At 39.5% G+C, this 23,125-nt stretch overlaps 2 protein-coding genes across 9 annotated transcripts in view; one reads left to right on the top strand and one right to left on the bottom strand.

Annotated features, from left to right (window-relative positions):
* Window positions 1-9,347, bottom strand: part of LOC144978562 (uncharacterized) — a 46,849-nt gene extending 37,502 nt beyond the window's left edge. For 2 of the 8 annotated variants that reach the window (XM_078924782.1, XM_078924784.1), the window contains exon 1: window positions 9,227-9,334. The gene's annotated coding sequence lies outside the window, so the exon portion shown is untranslated. Of the gene's footprint in view, window positions 1-9,226 lie in introns of all 8 variants that reach the window. The other 6 variants (XM_078924779.1, XM_078924787.1, XM_078924786.1 and 3 more) reach the window with 5 other exon arrangements.
* Window positions 9,348-9,374: 27 nt separating this feature from the next.
* The window catches only part of LOC144978563 (26S proteasome non-ATPase regulatory subunit 2-like), a 53,548-nt gene continuing 39,797 nt past the window's right edge, over window positions 9,375-23,125 (top strand). The window contains exon 1 of the mRNA XM_078924788.1: window positions 9,375-9,511. Coding sequence (XP_078780914.1) covers window positions 9,383-9,511 — 129 coding nt within the window. The 5' untranslated portion in view covers window positions 9,375-9,382. The remainder of the gene's footprint in view (window positions 9,512-23,125) is intronic.

Here is a 23,125-nt window from a genome sequence, read left to right as displayed (position 1 = left end):
GCAACAAACACGGCGTGGAGCATCACATAATCACCAATGGGCCGCCCATCCACGCTCAAGCGCGCCGTCTCAATCCAGAAAAACGGACTGCAGCAAAGGCTGAATTCTTCAAGATGGAGCAGATGGGAATCATCCGTCGCTCTAAATCAGCATGGGCATCGCCTCTACATGTAGTTTCCAAATCGGATGGCCAACTGAGGCCTTGCGGTGACTACAGACACCTCAATGTTGTGACCAAAGATGATCGGTATCCTCTACCTCATATTCACGACTTCAATAGCCGCCTTTCTGGATGCAACACCTTTTCCAAGATCAACCTGATTAGGGGCTATCATCAAATTCCCATGGCAGAGTCGTCAATTCCAAAAACAGCAATCATTACGCCATTTGGGTTGTGGGAATTCGTGCGGATGCCATTTGGCTTGAAGAACGCTGCCCAAGCATTTCAAAGACTCATGGATGGCATTTTGAGAGACATACCTTTCGCTTTCGTCTATGTTGACGACATTTTGATTGCCAGTCATTCACATAAAGAACATATTGAACACTTACGGGAACTTTTTCAACTCCTCTCTACAAACGGACTTGTGATCGTCAAGGCGAAATGCGTTTTCGGTGTTAGCGAGTTGGATTTTCTTGGCCACCGTGTGACTGCTGAAGGGATTCTTCCACTTCCAGACAGGGTGGCCTCTCTACGTGACAGTGCCCCTCCCACTGACCGTGCTGGCCTTCAGCGATTCCTTGGCTTGCTAAACTATTACCACAGATTTATCCCACACGTGGCAGACTTCCTTGCCCCACTACATTCTCAGGTAAGTGGCAAAGGACAATCCATTGTGTGGTCTGATGACTGCAATACGGCGTTTCACGGGGTGGCCAGAGGCAATTCCTCTTCCAGTTCTCATGCTTCTACCTGTGCTCAAGCTTTGATACACCATGGGATTTCCCGATTTGGTGTTCCTGAAAACATATTGCGTTTGAAAAGGCCAAGGAGGCTTTGAAACACGCTGTTCTCCTTCACCATCCCCTACCAAATGCCCCAACAAGTCTTACAGTTGACGCTTCCAACTCAGCTGTCGGTGCACAACTTGAACAAAAGCAAGGTCATAACTGGGTCCCGCTTGCCTTCTTTTCTAGGAAGCTCTCAGCCACCGAAAAAAAATACAGTGCGTTTGACCGCAAACTGCTCGCCGCTTACAGCGCTGTCAAACACTTCATGCATTTCCTGGAAGGTAGGGCATTTACATTATTCACAGACCACAAACCACTTGTCTCCGCTCTCATCAGTCAAACTGACCGCTCGCCTCGACAAACAAGACACTTGTCTTACATAGCCGAATTCACCACTGATATTCAGCATATCACAGGTCAATTTAACGTGGTAGCTGATGCCTTCTCGCGTTTTAATATTATGACGCCCACAGACTCAGGCATCTGTTCCATTACTGATTTCACTAAACTTGCATATGACCAGGTTCACTCACAGGAAATGGAATCTTATCGCAAATCTACCACAGGTCTTACACTTGAGAACATTCCATTTGGTTCATCCACAGTCTTGTGTGACACTTCAACAGGCGCAACACGCCCCATTCTTCCAACGTCATGGACTCGACAAATTTTTGACCAGATTCACGGTCTCTCCCACGCCGGCGCACGGCCCACACAACGTGCCATCAGTCAACGTTTCGTTTGGCATGGGATGAAAAGAGACATACGTAAATGGTGTAAAGAGTGTCATCATTGTCAATCTTCCAAAGTGCATAGGCACACCCGAGCACCACTTGTCGACCGGCCACTACCAACGAATCGATTTAGTAGCCTCCATGTTGATCTCGTTGGACCACTACCCATCAGCCAAGGTATGACTTACTTGTTTACAGTCATCGATCGCTTCACGGGGTGGCCAGAGGCAATTCCTCTTCCAGATGCTCATGCTTCTACCTGTGCTCAAGCTTTGATACACCATGGGATTTCCCGATTTGGTGTTCCTGAAAACGTTACTTCCGACCGTGGCGCACAATTCACATCGGCACTTTGGACAGAGTGCAACAGGTGTTTGGGCATCAACGTCAACCGAACAACCGCATATCACCCTCAAGCAAATGGGATGATTGAACGATTCCATCGCCAACTGAAGGCAGCACTGAAAGCCCGGACCACAGGCACTAACTGGTATTCGGAGATACCCATTGTGTTGCTGGGGATTCGTACATCCTGGCGAGAGGACTCTGGCTGTTCCCCGCTGATTTAGTCTACGGTTCAACCCTTCGTCTTCCAGGAGAGTTTTTGTCGTCGACTGGTCCTGAAACATCTACACCAAAGTCAGAATTCGTTCTGCGGCTACAAAACACAATACGTTCCATGAAACCACCACCCCCAAGTTTCACGGCCAACAGTCCACATATGTGCCATCCAACCTGGCATCTACTGGTTACGTTTATGTGAGAATTGATTCGCACTGACATCCGATCCAGCGTCCATACGACGGCCCTTATCGGATTATTGACAAAAGGGACAAATATTTCATTTTGGACATGAAAGGTCGCTCTGAAAAGATTTCCATCGATCGACTAAAAACTGCACACCTCTCACACTCAGACACTAACATCAGCCACACAACAGCCAACCCAAAACCATTGACATTACCTCATTCAGATGACACGCAACTGAAACGCGTGAATTCGACCCCTGTCACGGGATGCCTGGCGACAACAACTCGATCAGGTCGAGAATCTCGGCTACCACCAAGATTCCGCTGAACAACTGTTGCGCCCCGCTGGGGGAGGGGTAGTGTGGCGACCAGTTCTGTCGGTGCTTCGCACGAACATTTGTCTTACATTTTAAGCACTACGACGCACTTCTATTGTATTCAATGTTTACTTCCGGTTTTTTAGTCTTGTACGGTTCGTCCTCTGATCCATACAATCAATCCAAGTTCTATCCACTATTAAACGTTAGCAATAATCTATACACGGATTTTGTTATTACTTTATTGTATCATTACTGACTATTTCTACAGGATCTTCACAGATGGATCAGCCAGTCCCAATCCATATGAATTGCCACTGGCTCAATATATATAGTAATTTCAAGGAAAAGATGGCAATTTTTTTGGAGGTATCAAAGATCCACAAACGAGCCCACTTTACAGATGCTAACCTCATCACTAAAAGAAGAGAGGCATATAACTCAAAAGTGGCTCTACTGATGCCAAATCTATTTTACAAACCATAGAATCTCAAAATTCAATGAACATCATGTGAAAATAGCACTACCTAAAACAAACAATCAGAACATGCATCATCAAATGAATTCCAGGTTACGTATACATATTTGCAGGTCTGATAACCGAACTCATTCAGAGACTTGATTTAACATTGTTGTAATTGACAATACTTTGCGTCAGTTTGAGAGGATTTCCATTACAAAAATGAGCCCAATAACAATTTGGGTTATCAGATAATAAGTACAGGCCTGTAAATGGTTGGTGAAGAAAAATATGGACAAAAATATGGATTAATTAATAAACACGACACAGATATGACACATCAATTGACTAGTCAAATCATGTCACTTTCCCCAACTCATTTATTTGCTTAGCTTGTATTATTTACAGATCCTGCATACCTTGAAGAGCTAAAACATTAAATAATTCTAAAGCAAAACAAAAATAACCAAAGTGATATTTTGAAGAAACGTGAAATAAATCCAAATAAAAAATATATATAATATGCAAACAAAACGATGCTGTGAGAGTGAGAGCACTATTCGTCGAATGGACCAAACTAAGGTTTCATTATTAGTATTAGACTGAGGACAGTGCTGTATCGACTGAAACACCATACGTCCTTAAATTTTGTCTTTGGATACACTGGCTTGTTCTCTTGCCAAAATGACAATGAAAGTTTTGTTGAAACTTTGTGCCTTATGAATGACAAGCGCTAAAGTTAAAGGCTAAAGGCGTGCGCGCTTTACAGATGCTGACCTCGAGTTTCAGATATCACTACAACGATAATACCGATGACCTTCGTTACCAGCATCAGTATCCAGCTTTGGATATATATACATAGGGACAGCGAAAGAAGTTCGAGTCAAGTAGTGAGAGGACGTTTTGCTTGAACATTGAATTTTGAACTGTAGCAGACGATATCTAGAGAGGTGGGCCTTTGGCCTACCAACCTCCGCTGCACGTCCAACTCGCCTTGAGCATGCATTCACGTAAAATATAAAGATTTTTTTTAAAAACCTACCTCTGTTTCAAAAACTAGCATCTTTCAACTTTCTAAGAAACATTTTGATTTTTCAGAACTTTAGTTCGTTAAAAAAATACCGGCCAATCTGACCCGTTAAGTCGAATGAAAACGAAATTTTGTTGTTTACACGGTTCAAAGGAAATGCCGTAAAAAAGCTTTCATGGACTTCCTGTGTTGTTTTTACAGTGTCACGTGACCTTTTTGAGAAATTTGTCGTCTGCTACAAATAATTAGACCGGTAGGGGGTAGATATTTTCGTTGGAGCAGAGAAAAAGTGAGTATTATTTCTTGGACTTGTAGAGAGGCCTAGGGTCCACCAGCAGTCAAGTTGATTGAATAAAAGAAAAAAAGGCCTTTTTTATCCGCCGCCCCCCCCACCGTGAGAGTGGAGGGGGGGGGGGGGGGGGGGGGGGGGTGCATGCCGACGAGAGGGAGACGTGTCGATTGGTGACCTTGGGTGACGTAGAGCATCTCAAGGATGCTGGCAGCAGTTGCAGGTGTTCTTAACCCCTTAACAGCAAAGCTATATTTTTGCTTTTATCTTTATCATTGTTAACGGGGAATACAGCGTTTCCACCAAGAGAGCAGTCAGACTATCGCAACTCGGACTTCAATTGTCTATAATCGTTTTGCCGTTACTTGTCTTTTGATGATAGAAGATTTGGTGTTAGGTCAAAGATCGAATTTCGCCGCTAAAAGGTTGCATTGCTACTGGGTTTGCTCTTCCCCCCCACCTTTTTTTTCTTCTTTTTTTTTTCACCTTAGTATTGTTGGTTGCTGCTATTTCCCTTTTTATGATTAGCAAGTGCCGTAGGAGTCTCACAGGATGCAAGAGTACTGCAATTAACCCTTTGCCAGTGACTCTGATTTTTTTCTTTCAAATACTAGTCTTCATTTATATTATTTTTTTAACGCAGAAAAAAATGTTTCCACCATAAGAGCAGTAAGAATATTGATAAAATGCGCTTTGAGCACGTTGGGTGGATATTGCCCTATATAAAAGCTCATGTTTTTAAGTTGTATTTTGTTTTTTGTCTTTTGATGAAAACAGTTGGATTTTATTTTTGGTCCAAGTAAGATTGATATTCGCCTTTAAAAGGTTAAGTTGTTTTGTTTTTTTTTCAGGTTTTTGTTTTTTTTCAAATGCCTAGTGAGAGTGAAAAAACAAAACAATCATACATGTATCTGCAAACAGCAGAACGTTTTCATTTTACAATGAGATGGGAAGGGGAAGGGATAACATTATGACAAGAGAGAGAGAGAGAGAGAGAGAGAGAGAGAGAGAGAGAGAGAGAGAGAGAGAGAGAGAGAGAGAGAGAGAGAGATGGGCGGGGGAATGGGGGGGGGGGGGGGGGGGATAGTAAGGGGGAATGGGAAAAGATGAAAGAAACAACGGGTTGCCTGATGATGTAGATCAAAGGAATGTTACAGCGGTGTTCACGGAGCGTACTTCGTGAAACTTTAACCTTTTACAGTGACAGTTTTTTTTCTGCAGATTGCTTATGGCGGAAAACACAAAGGGTCTCAGAGGGTTTTCATTTTGGGGCCCATTTTGACCAATTTTCAAAATACTCCAAACACATCATATTTGGTATCAAATGAAAGGTTAATCATTGCAGATTCAGAAAAAATAGCTTTTGAGAGCAGCAGGCCTCTTACATGAAGAGAAATTGTCAAAGAAAGACAACTCTTCCGTTTTTTTTAAAATTTCTGGTAATTCTCAGGATCACCAAAATTTCAATGCAAACCTGCCCCAGACATTTGAAATCATCTTAAAACAGCATAACTAAGCAGCCCATGCATTTTTCTCAAAATAATAGCAGGATTCATGCCATATTTTTTTTTTTAATGTAAAAAAAAAAAATACAAAAGGACACGAGTCGGAAAAAATTTGAAGTTTTCATGTTTTTTTTATTTTAAAGTATAAAATTCTTTGAAATGTTATAAATAATCAATAAATCTAATATATACAGCAAATACAAATAAAGGTTAATATATACAATCAATTATAATTTTTAAAAATAGTGCCCCCTGTTATCAATCGTAACTTGCTCCGAGGGCACTTTCGTCCAGCGGTAGTTGTCCGGAGGGCCCTGACTGATGAAGCTTTCATCTGGAACATCACCAAACACATAACTCTTGCCAGGGCCCTTCCGCATGAATCGCACGAATGGAGCATCAGAAGAAGGCTCTGGTGGGGTTGAAACCTGTGGAAAAATTACAAGAAACAAGATGATAGGTATATTCTTATCATAAAAAAAAAAATTCAAATTTCAAAGTCAAACAACAGCTTACTTACCACCTGCAACTTCAGAAAACATGAAAATGAGTTATAAATATTACAAAATATTGCATTAAAGGTATGAAAAACTTCTTACACCAGCAAAAAAAGTCTTTGTGAGCTTGTTTATCTCGCATGTTATTTTGAGGTACTCCCCCACCTTCACCACTGGACAGTCTGATCTGGGAAAGATAAGTAAATATGGTTCTGGTATTACATTAAAGTCAAATAGAAAGTTGTGTTTATATCTCATATGTTAAGAAGTGTAATGCAATATGAAATAATAAAAGAACCTGCCCAAAGAAAAATATACAAATTAGCAAATAATATTAATAATGAGTCTAATAACATATAATCATTGAAAATTTATATGAAGAAAAGTAGCTGAAATAAATGTACAACTAATTAGAGAAATTTTACTGATGTTATCTGAATCATACAAGAAAGAAAAATGGTGGGAATCAAATTAAATGAAAGGGAATATAATTCTATTCAAATTTGATAAAAATAACGTCTATTTATCATTTTCATAAATTTAATCTAAATTTAGTTGATTTCTTATGGGTCGCCAGCCATGCCATTATCGTGAATCAGCCGCCATATTGGTTTCGCTATTCTGTGGCATAGCAGTTTTCCAAACTTTGCCGTATCGCACATTAAATCAAGGCATTTCAAGCCAAAATAACATCATCCTGCGTAGTTGTGGGTTTCTATCTTGTTATTCATCATATATTTACAATAAAATAAGTCGATTATCGACTTTCAGAGGTTAGAAATGGAATTATCAGAATCAAAACAATCGAAGCCGGCTTGATTCTGCTATGGAAAAACTGCTATGGAAGAGCGACACACAGAAAAACGGGCATTAAAACTAACACAAATCCTTTGAATTTCACATTGATTATACTAAAATACTTAAAATTATAATAAAAATAGTCAACTTACCAATTTTCACTCGTCGAAGTTATCGGATAACGTTTTAGGGCCGTAAACAAAAACTGCAGCTATGGAAAAACGATGTAGACACCGGATGTTTTGACTCGTATTTTACAGGAAGTAAGAGCCTCGCTATGGAAGAATTACGAAGTCCCCAAAACTTTGTGTTTTCTAAAACGGCCGTTTTTCTTTATTTTAAGCATGAAATCATAATTATTTTTAAAAATGAAACTCATTCTCCGATTTTTTAATGTTTTATTTCACAAAATATGGCCATTCAAAGAATTTCTGAGTTGATTTCATGTTTCTTTAACGCAGTTTTCCGAAACTACCGTGGCTGAAATGAAAACGTTTGTTGTCGCCAAAACCCATAAAAAAACACTTCAACAAACAATATCTTAATAACAACAAAATATTTTTTTTTCAAACTGCTCATACAGGTTCCTTAACCATAAATCAACACAAAACACACAAAAAAATAAGTGAATTTGGATTTTTTCATAGAAATAAGTTTATTTCAAAAGGAGACCCCCATTTTGGACCTTCTTGTGTTTTCTGCCCTATGCAGAATAAATCGTTTCCACCAAGAGAGCAGTAATAAGAGTATATTTCGACTCGGGCTTCAATTAAACTATAAATCGCAAAGCTTGTCTTTTAATGATAACATTAAGACTAAGATCTGGAGTTTGGGGAGTGTAAGATGGAATCTCGCCAATAATGGTTAAAATTGTTTTGATTTTTAAAAACATAACACACACACACACACGAGCGCGCGCGGTCACGACAGCGAGGACCATCTATTGCATGTGTTACAACGGTAAATCAGTTGACGTGTACGTAGATCCTGAGGCGAGATGCCCCGTTACCGTGTACGCACCCCCCCCCCCCCCCCCCCCCCCCCCAAAAAAAAAAAAGAGACACACACACACACACACACGCGCACACACACACACACACGCACGCAGTCTCGCATCCGCTACAAACTAATTTTGCGCACCAATTTTTACTGCACTAATGCACCAAATTGCATTTGGTTTGGCCACTTGGCCTCCTGTAACCAACTTTTTGGCTTCCTCTGACTTTCCCCGTTATATCGTTTTACTCTGGTACCGGTAAAACATTTTATTTGGCAATCTAAATATCTAAATGCAACACGTGCTAACGCCACAGATTGCATTTGCTAATGCTTCTATATATACGAATTTTCCTTATCCTATCTAAATTGTTTAACAAATCTAAAGAGTTTTCGCGAGGCTAAGGTGGGTTTGGTGGTATTTGGGCTCCTGCCGAGGAATCTGGCCTCTTGCTATAGCTAGTTTGGTCTCTTACTCAAAAATGATCTGGCAACCCTGCCTGGCTAGGCGGAACCTTGATAACAGAAACGGGACCCACACGATTTCGCGAGGAATTAATCATGAAAACAATTAGGATATAATTTCAACACAACTTTTGAAATTCATCAAGGATTGTCCATTACCGAATGTTTTTTGATAGAAAACAAATGCATCTTCAAATCTAAACTGCTTTTGACGGTAAGCGGTAAGTTTTTATTTATTTTTCTGTCCAAACGAATGATTTGTCCTGGTTATTAGAAGCTAAGGATTGGTAACACCGGCTCAGCTCTCTAGACTTAGACCGATGTACGATTGAACGAACTTCAAGACCTTGGGCTTTTGTGCGACTCTATGCATTCACATTTTTGACCCTTAATAGTCAACACAAAATGGGTGTCTTTATTCTAAATTCAGATTACTGTGAAACTTAGAAGATGAATATAAATCGATGAGCTGCCTGCCTGCCTGACTGCCTGCAAGAGATAAATTTTGTTTTCCCGCTGCTAGTTAGATTAACCGTTCATGTCAAAAACTAAATCTTTTGAGTAGAAGGTAAAAATATAGGTCGTTTTAGTATGCTCAATTTCCGGAAGTTCTCAAACACTATGGCCGACACTAAGAAAGCCGACGCTCTTAAAGACGATAAACAAACTGCTAAAGACAATGAAAAACCCAAAGAAAAGCCAAAAACTGAAGCAGATCTGGTAAGAAAATCATATTTGATTAGCAAATTAGGTTGTGAAAATCCTTAATGGTTTAGCTCTGATTTAATCACTGCTTTATTGTTAGTCGGCTTCAAATTTGCATGTCATAGTCATGTCATTCATTTACTAGACAGCTGAGCCGGTGTTACCAATACTTAGCTTCTATAACCAGGACAAATCATTCGTTTGGACAGAAAAATAAATAAAAACTTACCGCTTACCGTCAAAAGCAGTTTAGATTTGAAGATGCATTTGTTTTCTATCAAAAAACATTCGGTAATGGACAATCCTTGATGAATTTCAAAAGTTGTGTTGAAATTATATCCTAATTGAATTAGTCAGTTTAGTGAGCAGCAGCAGTGGCAGTCAAATTTTGACCCAACTCGCCCATAGGAAAGTTGTGACTGGAAATTGCCGTTCGCGTTTTGGGGGTTTCAATTAAAGATGCATAACTTCGTTATAAAGAGGAATATCGCAGATATTTTGGTATCATTATTTTCGTCTTTCAATTTCCTTTTAAATGGTGCCAATTAAGGAAAAATCCATTAATAATTCCAGAAGTTATATGAAGTTAAAATTTGGCAATTTTCAAATGCATTTATTTTTTTATTTACCGCGTGTGTTTTTAAAATTTAAACGCTTGTTTTTAGAATAACATCTAAACTTTATTCATGCCAAATTTCAGGGCCCTATATCGATGCGCAGACACCTTTTAACTCTGCGCCGAAATGTCTTGTTTACATTATCTTCTCATCATGGCTGCCGGGCGATATCGATATTCATATCGATATTTTTAATTTAGTTATGTATTATGTTAAATTTAGTCCATAATATTTTCAGTACTATTATTTACTATGTTTTTATTTTGAATACATACTTTCCAACTTTATTTATAGGCATTTTATAGTTTTTGTTTTAAAAGTTCGTATATTTCTTCTCTTTGTGAAATCCGATATTAATAATATCGATATTTTAAAAATACCAATTGCTTTAATTTTATTTTATTTTACTTTGCCATCAAGTCATCAAGTTTCTTTCCCATATGTTTAGATATGTTTATCATTTGTATCCATATTTTAAAGGCCTTAGCCTTAATAATTATTATGGTAAGAAGTTCTATTAGTTTTGACACCCCCATACATTGAGAGAGAAGGGCGGGGGGGGGGGGGGGATAAAATTATATTAATTGTCAGTTCAAATGATGTAATAGCAATAAACCCAAAGTGGTTCAGCAGAATTTTTTAAAGTATTAAAAGCCAGAACTTTCCTTCTAATTATAATAGGGAATCTGTTTCAATTTATTTGAACTTCTTCAATCTACCATTTTATTTATATGCAATTAAATTGCCATAGGTAAAAATAAACTCATTATGTCATTACACAACATGTTTATATCTTTTCATTTATATACTCTCAAACCCTTTTTTATTCTCTATGTATTAATTAAATTGTTTCAGTGAGATATTGGGGATAAATCCAAAAGTGATAGAGCAAATTCTTTCTTACGTCCAGCCGAGTTTTTGATTATGTAACATTTGCGTCATATTATGTAATAATGTGTTAATTTGAAATGTTTATCTTCCTCTTTATTAATGTAAATGCATTGTCCTCGATAAGACGAACATTTTGGTATACAATATATGATAAGAGTTCCATATTGACTGTTTTAATCATTTTTTATTAACATCACGCGTTTTCGGTCACAACTTTGCAATGGTAATTTTGGGGTAAAAATCGGTCTGAAATTTCAGACTTTGAACTGCCGTAACTACATTTCTAATCAAGATAGAAACAAAATTCAAACTGTTTTGTAATCTGTGTTGCCAGCTCTTTCATATGACATTGGTTTCAAGTGTGTGAGGTACATTTAGAATTTCTATTAAACTCCCTACTAATTGTTTTCATGTTTAATTCCTCGCGAAATCGAGTGGGTCCCGTTTCTGTTATCAAGGTTCCGCCTAGCCAGGCAGGGTTGCCAGATCATTTTTGAGTACGAAGTGGTTATTCAGAGTCGACTCTGGATAACTTTAGGCAGTTATTCAGAGTCGACTCTGGATAACTGTAGATGGTTATTCATAGTCGACCCTGGATAACCATCAATGTGTACAGATATTTAGAGCCGAGTAGCCTATCGAATTATCGAGTTGAGTTCTTGCGAGATGAGTTTCAATTTGATACCAGTTTACTACGGTTATTTTGTGACTTTGGCAATTTTCATGCCAAATTCTTAAAACTTGGCGATTTTTCAACTTCAGTCGCTTATAAATAAGAATCTTTTTATTAATCAATTGCAAATGATATTCCATCAACAAAGCAAATTTAAATTAGCTTATAAACAATCATTTCTTAAATCGATCAGCCTAACTTATTATCTCTCTATTACCAAATAATATCTATAAACATAAAATGAAGATAGAGGGGTGGCTGAGAGAGAGAGAGAATTAATGAATTGATTTTTTTTTAAATTGTTTAATAATTAGACACAAGTTGTAATGAATTCTATAAACAAATTCAGAACAATCAAACAAAAACAAAACAAAACTTAAAAAGGAAGAAAAAAAAAGACACGCTTATAAACCTTCTAAAATCGTCAAATGAATGTATTATCATGTTACAGCTAAAAAAGTACACACATATTTACACCCATTTGCACCATCCCCTTCCCTTTCGATCATCTTCTCATTCATGGCCACCATGTGTCTTGTGCTGCCTTTGACATTTGGCGCCAGCGTGTCTAGACTAACGTCATAAATAAAGGAGTGTCACCAAAATTCATGCGACTGAGCAGAGGTGTCAAAAAATGATAGAAGGCATATAATTGTTTTTTTCCCCTGAACTACCACTGAGCAGAAAATGTTTGACATGACAAAAAACAACGGAACATTTATGAACAAATCCTAAAATCCCAGAAATCCGCGGAAGATTATCATCACCGGTCCCCACTATATTTTTTTAAATATTTCTTTTTTTCTTTTTTTTTTTGGGTGCAAAATCTCGACAATTTGCAAAAAATTGCAAATTTTGCGGCCGCAATGCAAATCTCCGATGCAAAAAACTGCCATGACAGAAAAGACAAGAAAATACCAAAAATTAAAACGATTTTTTCCCGTAGGATTAAACAGAGGTGGGAGAGAAGAAAAAAACAGAAAAACCGTGTGGTTGGTAACTGGAAATTCATCACTCATAACTGTGTCGTGAACGGATTTCCCAATCTCGTTCACGATGTAAAAAATAAGGAAAAAGTTTAGAAAAAGTCTCCACCGAAGTGGGCGTTCTCCATATATGTAAAGGACATATATGGGCGGTTAAAAACTGCTCTAGAGCACTTCAGGAATCGTCCCGGTCTAGCCTGATTTTTATAACATACCAAAAGTATGGCGGATCGGATCTTAGCAGATACAACGATGGGCGAAGATAGTTGATATGTCTGTTTCAAATAAGGATGTAGATAGTCGAGAGAGAGAATGAAAGGTGTCGCGAGCTTTTAAAGGGTAGAAATGATGACGTCACGTTTACGCGGGAGACAGTGAACGAACACAACATGAAGATTACTCACAACAGCTCGATCGAGACACTGACAGTCCTGTCATAACAAAACACAACGACAACAACAAAAACCTATCACAATAATCAGTTACATAAAATCTTCCCCACATTCCTCCCCCCTAAAATGCTTTCCCTCCTGAAGTTATACCCGATATAGATTAAAAGTGGGAAGATCTCATGTTTGCATAAGTTTGTCTGGTCCTAAAACATTACTTAAAATATCTATATCAGAACATAGTACTTATGAAAATTGGACCAAAATTTATAAAAGATAACTTGTTAGGAGGGATATAATATTTTAAATTTCATTGGGGATATAAACAATCAAAATTGTAAGGCAATATCAGTGGTTGCTTGCTGCACTTGTAAATGGCTGGATATATATATATCCCATTTTTTTTTCTTTGCAGCTGAAAATAGAGCTTATTTAGTATTTACATTATTGCTAGCAGGCCAGGGAATCTCTTTAGTAATTAATTGACAAGATGACAATGACCAGGGATAATGTCAGAAATAAAACAAGCATGGTTGGAACCATGTCAGTTACCAATTCATGTTAATATCTATAATACAGGTCCTGTCACAAGGTGGTAATCATCATCATTTTAAAGCTTATGCTTCTGACTCACCTGATCGAGGTAGTAAAATACCTTCTGATGTACATACATAATTCCCTCCCTCGCCTGCTTGAGGTGATCACCCATGTGTTCATGTTATCAGTTCATAGGGGCACCACATGGTCGTCGTGGTACCCTCGTGGGCTCTTTCTCACATCTTGGCTTATTCTGGTTCCATCAGGTTGGGTCGGGTTCTAGAGCCATTATCAGATGGGCCTCTGGGTAGCTCTCTCCCTTCCTCGCCTGTGATTCCGAGGGGTACCATCCCTGGTATCATCAGGTCTCTGGGTTCAGGGGGGCTTACACCAGGTATCATCAAGCCTGTGGTTCCGAGGGGTTCCAACCCTGGTATCATCAGGTCTTGGTTTCAGGGCATTTTTTTAGCTGTCATCAAACCTGTGATTGCTTGGGGTATCATCAGGCTCCCTGTGCATGGTGTCTGCTCCTGGTGTCTCTAGTAGTCCCTTGTGCCCTTGAGTCATCATGATGTGAGAAGTTTCTTAGTGGGGAGGTGAAACCTCTACCCTTTGATGGGGAGGTGAAAGTGTCACCTCTACCCCTTCTCCTTCAGCCTTTGGTTCCAGTCTAGTATCATCAGGCTGAGCTTCTCTGGCATTTTCTTTGGAATTGAACCCCTTCATCACTGTCACTGCCATGTTGACAGTGGTGGCATCGACTCGCTATTCTGCTCAGTTGATACAGACCGTGATGTTGCTCCAGACAGTCATACATACTTTGTTGTTTCTTTCCATGGTCTGGGGTTTGTCTTTTTGTACATAGCAACAGATATGAGTCATGACAGAGTTGGAGGCTTCTTGATTTACCTTTCTTCTTAAAATTTGTGTCTGTTTTTTACACATAACACTGCACCGAAGACGAAATCTGCAATGATGCTGGCAGGACTGATCAGGATTGCATTCAGTTATAAATTATTATTATTATTACTTCTTTTTTTTTTTTCTGTCTTCAAAGTGCACTTTGTTGCCTTTTCTAATTCCATAGTCGAATTTCATCTATTCAACTCTGTCTTCAATGGTTTCCTAGCAGTCTTGTGAGCTTGCTTTAAACATAATTTTTAACATTTCGCCAATAATTACCCCTCTTCCTTTATGGCATAAGCTCACATCCTTTGTTGTAAAATCGATCTATCATTGACTGCACTACAGATGATGGAAGCAATTAGTAATACATATTCTTCCTAGGTATGTAGCTTCATAATGTCACCATTTTTTTTTTTTTTCTTTCGCTCTTCTTGACCATTTTTCACTAGTCAGAGAGCGGTGGTTCAGGTCTTGTGCCTTTAAGGAGGCTACCCATGCCGTGCCTAGTTTATTCCTTGATTTGAAATTATTATCAAGGAAATAATTGACCTGAATAGAATGCCATTCTCAACTTATGTCGTGGGTATCCCAAATGGATTAGAGTTGTTAGGTCCTGGCCTCTCATATTTACTTTTATATTTTAACCACAGTAAGCAGCCTTAAGTAACACATTGACATCACTGGAGGGTGGCAAGAAGATATATATGACTTGTGATCTCACTCTCTTTGCTATTTCATGCTTCTTGATGTCATGTACTGGATATGCTTACACACAATTTCAAAATCTCTTGAAGTGGCAATTTCAGCAGGTTTATTCTCCATCACTTCATTTGTCCAAAGTGGTCATTGTGAAGTAAGAAGAGATTCTGGCTTATTGTATAATATATTATTGTGCAGCGTCCACCAGTCTTGTCTGTTGGGCATGGAGCTGAGATGTTTTAAGTTTGAAAGACGATCGTCAAAATATTTTCCAAGGACAAGGGTATCATCGAGGAAGGCTAGTATCCTTTTCTGGTTTAACCCTCTCAGCACTTGATTATTCTAGAATATGTCCTCGGGTTATTGAACAGTTCAAGGGGAGTTTATTAAACTCAAGCGTCCTTGGTATGTACGGAAAGCTGCTTTGTGCTAGAAATCTTCATGAACTGGGGATCTACCAATAAGCCAAATTGGATGCACAAACAGATCTGTCTTCCGTACCAATAGTGCCGTTGCAGCAGCCCAGCTCCAGGTTGAGGGTTGTATTACCCCTGCTTTAAGCATCTTGTCTAACATTTCATCTTCTTCTTTGGTAAAGTGAACAGGGGTACGTCGCAAGCCTAGTTTAATTGGCTTTACATCTCCTGTATAATGTGGTGTTGTATTGCTTGATATTCCCACAGCAATTGTTTAACTTTACCTTGTCTCTCATCTCCCAGAATGGACGTAACTCTCTGCCAGAGATCTATAAGTTTGTCTGGTAGTTGGATCGGCTGGCAGGAAGTGCTTGATATGGAGCCTTCCCCCTCCGTTTTTTGTCGTGGGTTGCTGAGTTCGTCCACTTCTGTTAAATTCAGCCAGTCATCTTTGTCATCCTCAATTATATCTCTTACTTCCAGGGGATGCAGTTGTCCTATTTCCGTCCCCCTTTTTTTTTTTTTTTTTTTTTTTTTTTGAGGAAGCATTCATCACCTGTGTTGATTTAGCACACTGTAACAACTGGTTTGGTTACATGCAGGGTATGGCCCACAGAAATTGGCAGATTTCTATATGATTCCAGGTACATAAATGGTGAATTGGGCAGATAGTTTAACTCAACATTAGTGATTACTTCTGACTGGGCTGGTATGATCAATTTGTGGGGAATGGCAATCTTGATAGTTGTTCGGTCTCCATCATCCACTGGTAAACCTGTTTGTGCCATGTCACACTTGGGACTTACACTTTCAGTCGAATTTGTTGCAAGAGGAATAATTTGATTTTGACAAAATAATTGTTGTTTTTCCACATCAATCTTTGCCCTTAATTTCCTCAGCAGGTCTATTCCTAATAGCATTGGGTCGAAAATGGGAGCAACATAGATATGAGTTAGCAGATGAATCTCTCCCAATCGCAAGTGTAGTGGTCCCACTAATTTTGCAGAGAAGCTTTGATCTTTATCTGCTGCAAACATCTTCATGGACTTCGTACAAGTGGGGGTGGGTCGGATTTTGTTATGGGTGTTTTCAGAGATGATGGTAACATCTGCTGCGGTATCCACCACTGCTTGTACAGGGACGTTTTCAATTGTACATTGTACTTTAAGGGCAGATTCTGACTGTAACCTTGCAATACAGATACATTCTTCATTAAAATAAGGTTTTACAATCTGTTCTGGATTCTGGCTAGACCGATATACATTGTGGCTTCCGTTGTTGGTCTGCTGGGCAAGGTTTTCCTTAGTTTCTTCATGTTTCATAAAATTAGTACAGTCAGAAGAGTAGGGGCACAAATTGCTCATAGCCTTATATCTGTGTTGTGCCTCAAAAACTGGGTCCTCTTTAATTGCCCTTGCTTGAACTGGATCAATTCCGGGCTCAAACTGATCCCTGCCCGTTTGGCGCCTTGTCTTCCTTTGGGCGACCTTTCATGGAGCAGTCTCTAGCATAGTGGTCTTGACCTCCACATGAAAAACAGGCACTTGATGATGGGGAATTGGAGCGGGATCTTGGCTGGGCACGTCGAGCGCCTCTTTGCATAACTTCCAAGACTTGTCTTTGGAGTGTAATGAGAGTGTCTAATTTACTTTGGGTTTGTTCATGCATTGATAACATCTGTTTGAACATTGCCTCAACACTCATCTCAGTCTTCTGCTGTACACCAGCTGTCTTAATGCTCGTGTTGCGAGTCACTGCTCTAATTTGGCTATAGTCTTCCAATTCCTCAGATTCTGACCCAGATTCTTCATCGTACACATTCACCGCTTGGATAGAGGGCTCTCTGAACCGCACGGTGTTGCTGGTACTTGGTCTATCCTTTCGTGCACGCCAACCAACTTGCTGAGAATTTTTAAAAAGCTTATATGTTCTCAGGGCTTGGTCCATCGTGGTGCACTCCTGACATGCAATATATTGGGCTGCCTTCACGTCATATAGTCCTGTTATAAAATGGGCTACCACTTGGGACTCTAAATTGCGGGGGACTGTCCAGGAAATGCCTGCAGTGCCAACTCCCATAGCTTGTCAACATAGTCTAAGACATCTTCTTTTTCAGCCTGCGTAGTGCTGTTGAATTGTATCAGAGTTGCATGTTGTAGCTGCTGATCACCAAATCGATTTCTCAGGGTGTCATATCCATCTCGTATGTCTGTAAAGACTATCGACTGATGGATCCGTGAGAGATAATCCGCTGCTTTTCCTTCCAGGGCAAGGCCCAGGAAAAATAGTTGGTCACGGAGATGTTGAATATTATGATAATTCAGAAAGTTCTGAAAATTATATTCAAACGTATCCCATCTTTTTGTCCCATTGAAAGAGATAGATTTAGGCAGCTGTACCTTGGACGGGGGTGGCATAAGTGGGCCTCCACTGCTCATATCTCCATAATGATCCGTGGAATTGCGATCCGCAGGTGGGGCCTCGTAGGAATGCATGTAACTAGTCTCATCTCTCCATCCTCGTCTTTCCCTGTGCATGCTTGCCTCAATAAGAGCATCCTCCTGTTCTAAGGTTCTTCTCATAGATGGTTTTCTTCGTGGTAGCCGGCGGGTTTGCCTTACTTTGTCTCTTGCATATCCACAATCCTCTCTTTGCGGGCCCATTGATGTGAGACCCTTGTTTGAGAAATCTTGAGAGGGTGGGTCCAATGTGTGAGTTATAGATTCAGGACATTCAGAATAAGGCACCTTGTCCATGTAATTTTGACAAAATTTAGCTTCATGAACGAAAGGAACCCGCTCGCGGTCGGATGCCAAAAAGGATGTTGGGTAATGGTCTTCGGTAGGCTGATCGTGCCACGCATTACGAATGGTGCGTTTCGCATTGTTACAAAATGTCGGGTTCGCAACACTACTAGCACCTTCTTGAGGATTGCTAGTAGCGTCATGTTCAGGATACGAACCTGCAGCTTTAGTTGGGGTCTGCTGCGCAGACAGTTCCCTTCGTCTGTCTCCAGCACCAGACGATTATCCTTCGAATCCATTTTATTTGGGGAACTGTCGCGAGAGGTACCAGGGGCATGTTCACCTGGTTTCTCAAAAATGCACGATTCGGAAACCGAAAAATCAAAAAGTTCTAACATGTCACCATTACTGATCTTATCTATCACATCCTCCTTAGTGAGTAAACCTTTACGTGCTCGAATGTCAAGCAGGGTTCTAGCCAAAGGCTTGCTTATATGAGATGACCTTAAAAGGTCCTTAGCAGTAATGACATTAATCATTATCTTTGCATCCATTTTGGATTAAACTGAAATATGATAATTATTTATTTCAGTTAAAATGACAGACCAGTTGATGCAAATCAATTAAAGCAATGATAAAGTCTGTAAACTTGGAATACTCTCAGATCCCTTCTCACTTGTATGCAACACCTACACCACAGTTGACAGATTTCACTATTTTCACATGTTTAATCACTGGGTTAGGGTTAGAGGTGGTTCTTATCCTATTTAGACACTGACCAGGTGTCTAAGGCAAGTGGATATGTTTACAGAGTCTGGATGTAAAGAGTTCAGAGAAACATCCAATATATAGGGGGTTTAGGAGCGTATAAAGCTGGAAAATAGTTTCTGTGTTTGGTGAGTAGGAACACTTTTACATGGCTGCCTAAGCTTTGACTTTGATCATCTAAATAAAGGCAGATGACAACAATCTTGGCGCCAATTATTTGTATATTATTCACAGAAATAGTATTGTTGATGTCAAATATTGGAAAGTATTTAAATAGACCTGCAAATAATTTAGCTCACATGCAGGTTGAATTCCAATCTTAGTTGAGACATCAGTATGAGTATGGGAGTGAAAACCATGACCCCAATAATGGTTCACCAGGCTAATTCTTTGAAGTGAATTGATTAAGCCCTCATGCACTTTCAAGTAAAATTATTGAATTGTACTCACCAATTTTGCTCCATTTTGTTGAATAGAAATCACAATTGCACAATATTATTGGCAAAAATAAACGAAAGTTGAGCTCGAAGTCTCGATGAAAAAATTGAGCTGAGCTGAGATCGTAATTTCGCCAGTTCAAAAATAATTGCCGACCCCTATAAACGGCTTTCCTCTCTGGTTTAAGCAATGAAAAAACACAACTAAACCAGGGGAACTCAATTCAAGGCGCTATACTTACAACACAATCAGATGAAACAAGTTTTTAGATTCATAATTCTGATTTGTTTACAAGAACTCTTTACCTTGAAGAAGTCAATTCCCGTGCACTGAGTGCTACCACACACTTTTAAAATGGCAGGGTTCAGAAATTAGTCGCAGCGCCAATTGTCGTGAACGGATTTCCCAATCTCGTTCACGATGTAAGAGATAAGGAAAAAGTTTAGAAAAAGTCTCCACCGAAGTGGGCGTTCTCCATATATGTAAAGGACATATATGGGCGGTTAAAAACTGCTCTAGAGCACTTCGGGAATCGTCCCGGTCTAGCCTGATTTTTATAACATACCAAAAGTATGGCGGATCGGATCTTAGTAACAGATACAACGATGGGCGAAGATAGCTGATATGTTCCAAATAAGGCTGTAGATAGTCAAGAGAGAGAATGAAAGGTGTCGCGAGCTTTTAAAGGGTAGAAATGATGACGTCACGTTTACGCGGGAGACAGTGAACGAACACAACATGAAGATTACTCACAACAGCTCGATCGAGACACTGACAGTCCTGTCATAATAAAACACAACGACAACAACAAAAACCTATCACAATGATCAGTTACATAAAATCTTCCCCACAACTGTCTAGTTATTCAGAGTCGACTCCCCGACTCTGAGTAACTGTAGCCAGTTATTCAGAGTCGACTCTGAATAACCATAACCGTAGACAGTTATCGACTCTGAATAACCGTAGACAGTTATTCAGAGTCGACTCTGAATAACCGCAGCCTTTTGAGTAAGAGACCAAACTAGCTATAGCAAGAGGCCAGATTCCTCTGCAGGAGCCCAAATACCACCAAACCCACCTTAGCCTCGCGAAAACTCTTTAGATTTGTTAAACAATTTAGATAGGATAAGGAAAATTCGTATATATAGAAGCATTAGCAAATACAATCTGTGGCGTTAGCACGTGTTGCATTTAGATATTTAGATTGCCAAATAAAATAAGTTTTACCGGTACCAGAGTAAAACGATATAACGGGGAAAATCAGAGGAAGCCAAAAAGTTGGTTACAGGAGGCCAAGTGGCCAAACCAAATGCAATTTGGTGCATTAGTGCAGTAAAAATTGGTGCGCAAAATTAGTTCGTAGCGGATGCGAGACTGCGTGCGTGTGTGTGTGTATGTGCGTGTGTGTATGTGTGTGTGTCTCTTTTTTTTTTTTGGGGGGGGGGGGGGGGTGCGTACACGGTAACGGGGCATCTCGCCTCAGGATCTACGTACACGTAAACTGATTTACCGTTGCAACACATGCAATAGATGGTCCTCGTTGTCGTGACCGCGCGCGCTCGTGTGTGTGTGTGTGTGTGTGTTATATTTTTAAAAATCAAAACAATTTTAACCATTATTGGCGAGATTCCATCTTACACTCCCCAAACTCCAGGTCTTAGTCTTAATGTTATCATTAAAAGACAAGCTTTGCGATTTATAGTTTAATTGAAGCCCGAGTCGAAATATACTCTTACTACTGCTCTCTTGGTGGAAACGATTTATTCTGCATAAGCAATCTGCAGAAAAAAAACTGTCACTGTAAAAGGTTAAAGTTTCACGAAGTACGCTCCGTGAACACCGCTGTAACATTCCTTTGATCTACATCATCAGGCAACCCATTGTTCCTTTCATCTTTTCCCATTCCCCCTTACTATCCCCCCATTCCCCCGCCCATCTCTCTCTCTCTCTCTCTCTCTCTCTCTCTCCTCTCTCTCTCTCTCTCTCTCTCTCTCTCTCTCTCTCTCTCTCTCTCTCTCTCTCTCCTCTTTTCTCTCTCTCTCTCTCTCTTTTGTCATAATGTTATCCCTTCCCCTTCCCATCTCATTGTAAAATGAAAACGTTCTGCTGTTTGCAGATACATGTATGATTGTTTTGTTTTTTCTCTCTCACTAGGCATTTGAAAAAAAGACAAAAACCTGAAAAAAAAAACAAAACAACTTAACCTTTTAAAGGCGAATATCAATCTTACTTGGACCAAAAATAAAATCTTACTGTTTTCATCAAAAGACAAAAAAAACAAAATACAATTTAAAAACATGAGCTTTTATATAGGGCAATATCCACCCAACGTGCTCAAAGCGCTTTTTATCAATATTCTTACTGCTCTTGTGGTGGAAACGTTTTTGTTTTTCTGCGTTAAAAAATAATATAAAAGAAGACTATTATTTGAAAACAAAAAAAATCAGTGTCACTGGCAAAGGGTTAATTGCAGTACTCCTGCATCCTGTGAGACTCCTACGGCACTTGCTAATCATAAAAAAGGAAATAGCAATCAACAATACTAAGGTGAAAAAAAAAGAAGAAAAAAAAAGGTGGGGGGGGGGGGGGGGGGAGCAAACCCAGGAGCAATGCAACCTTTTAGGGGCGAAATACGATCTTTGACCTAACACCAAATCTTCTATCATCAAAAGACAAGTAACGGCAAAACGATTATAGACAATTGAAGTCCGAGTTGCGATAGTCTGACTGCTCTCTTGGTGGAAACGCTGTATTCCCCGTTAACAATAATAAAGATAAAAGCGAACTATTATCTAAAAGCAAAAAATTAGCTTCGCCGTTAAGGGGTTAAGAACACCTGCAACTGCTGCCAGCATCCTTGAGATGCTCTACGTCACCCAAGGTCACCACGTCTCCCTTTCGTCTTCATGCAACACCCCCCCTCACCCTCCACTCTCATGGTGGTGGTGGCGGCGGATAAAAAAGGCCTTTTTTTCTTTTATTCAATCAACTTGACTGCTGGTGGACCCTAGGCCTCTCTACAAGTCCAAGAAATAATACTCACTTTTTCTCTTCGCCAACGAAAATATCTATCCCCTACCGGTCTAATTATTTGTAGCAGACGACAAATTTCTCAAAAAGGTCACGTGACACTGTAAAAACAACACAGGAAGTCCATGAAAGCTTATTTACGACATTTCCTTTGAACCGTGTAAACAACAAAATTTCGTTTTCATTCGACTCAATGGGTCAGATTGGCCGGTATTTTTTTAACGAACTAAAGTTCTGAAAAATCAAAATGTTTCTTAGAAAGTTGAAAGATGCTAGTTTTTGAAACAGAGGTAGGTTTTAAAAAAAAATCTTTATATTTTACGTGAATGCATGCTCAAGGCGAGTTGGACGTGCAGCGGAGGTTGGTAGGCCAAAGGCGAGGCTCTCTAGGCACTTGCAAGAAGTAGCTCTCGCGAGTTGAAAACAGGCGAGGATTTCTGTTTCCGTTTTTGAGGGGGAAAAATTTAGGAGTGATTTTAAAATGTTCATTCTTCTTTCTCAGTGGAATGAAGTGGCATGTATTATATATCATTGG

Source organism: Berghia stephanieae, chromosome 8, assembly GCF_034508935.2.
Source record: "Berghia stephanieae isolate SIO BIC M18660-M18661 chromosome 8, UCSD_Bste_1.3, whole genome shotgun sequence".
Taxonomy (NCBI): domain Eukaryota; kingdom Metazoa; phylum Mollusca; class Gastropoda; order Nudibranchia; family Aeolidiidae; genus Berghia; species Berghia stephanieae.
This window is presented reverse-complemented; position numbering and strand designations above follow the sequence as displayed.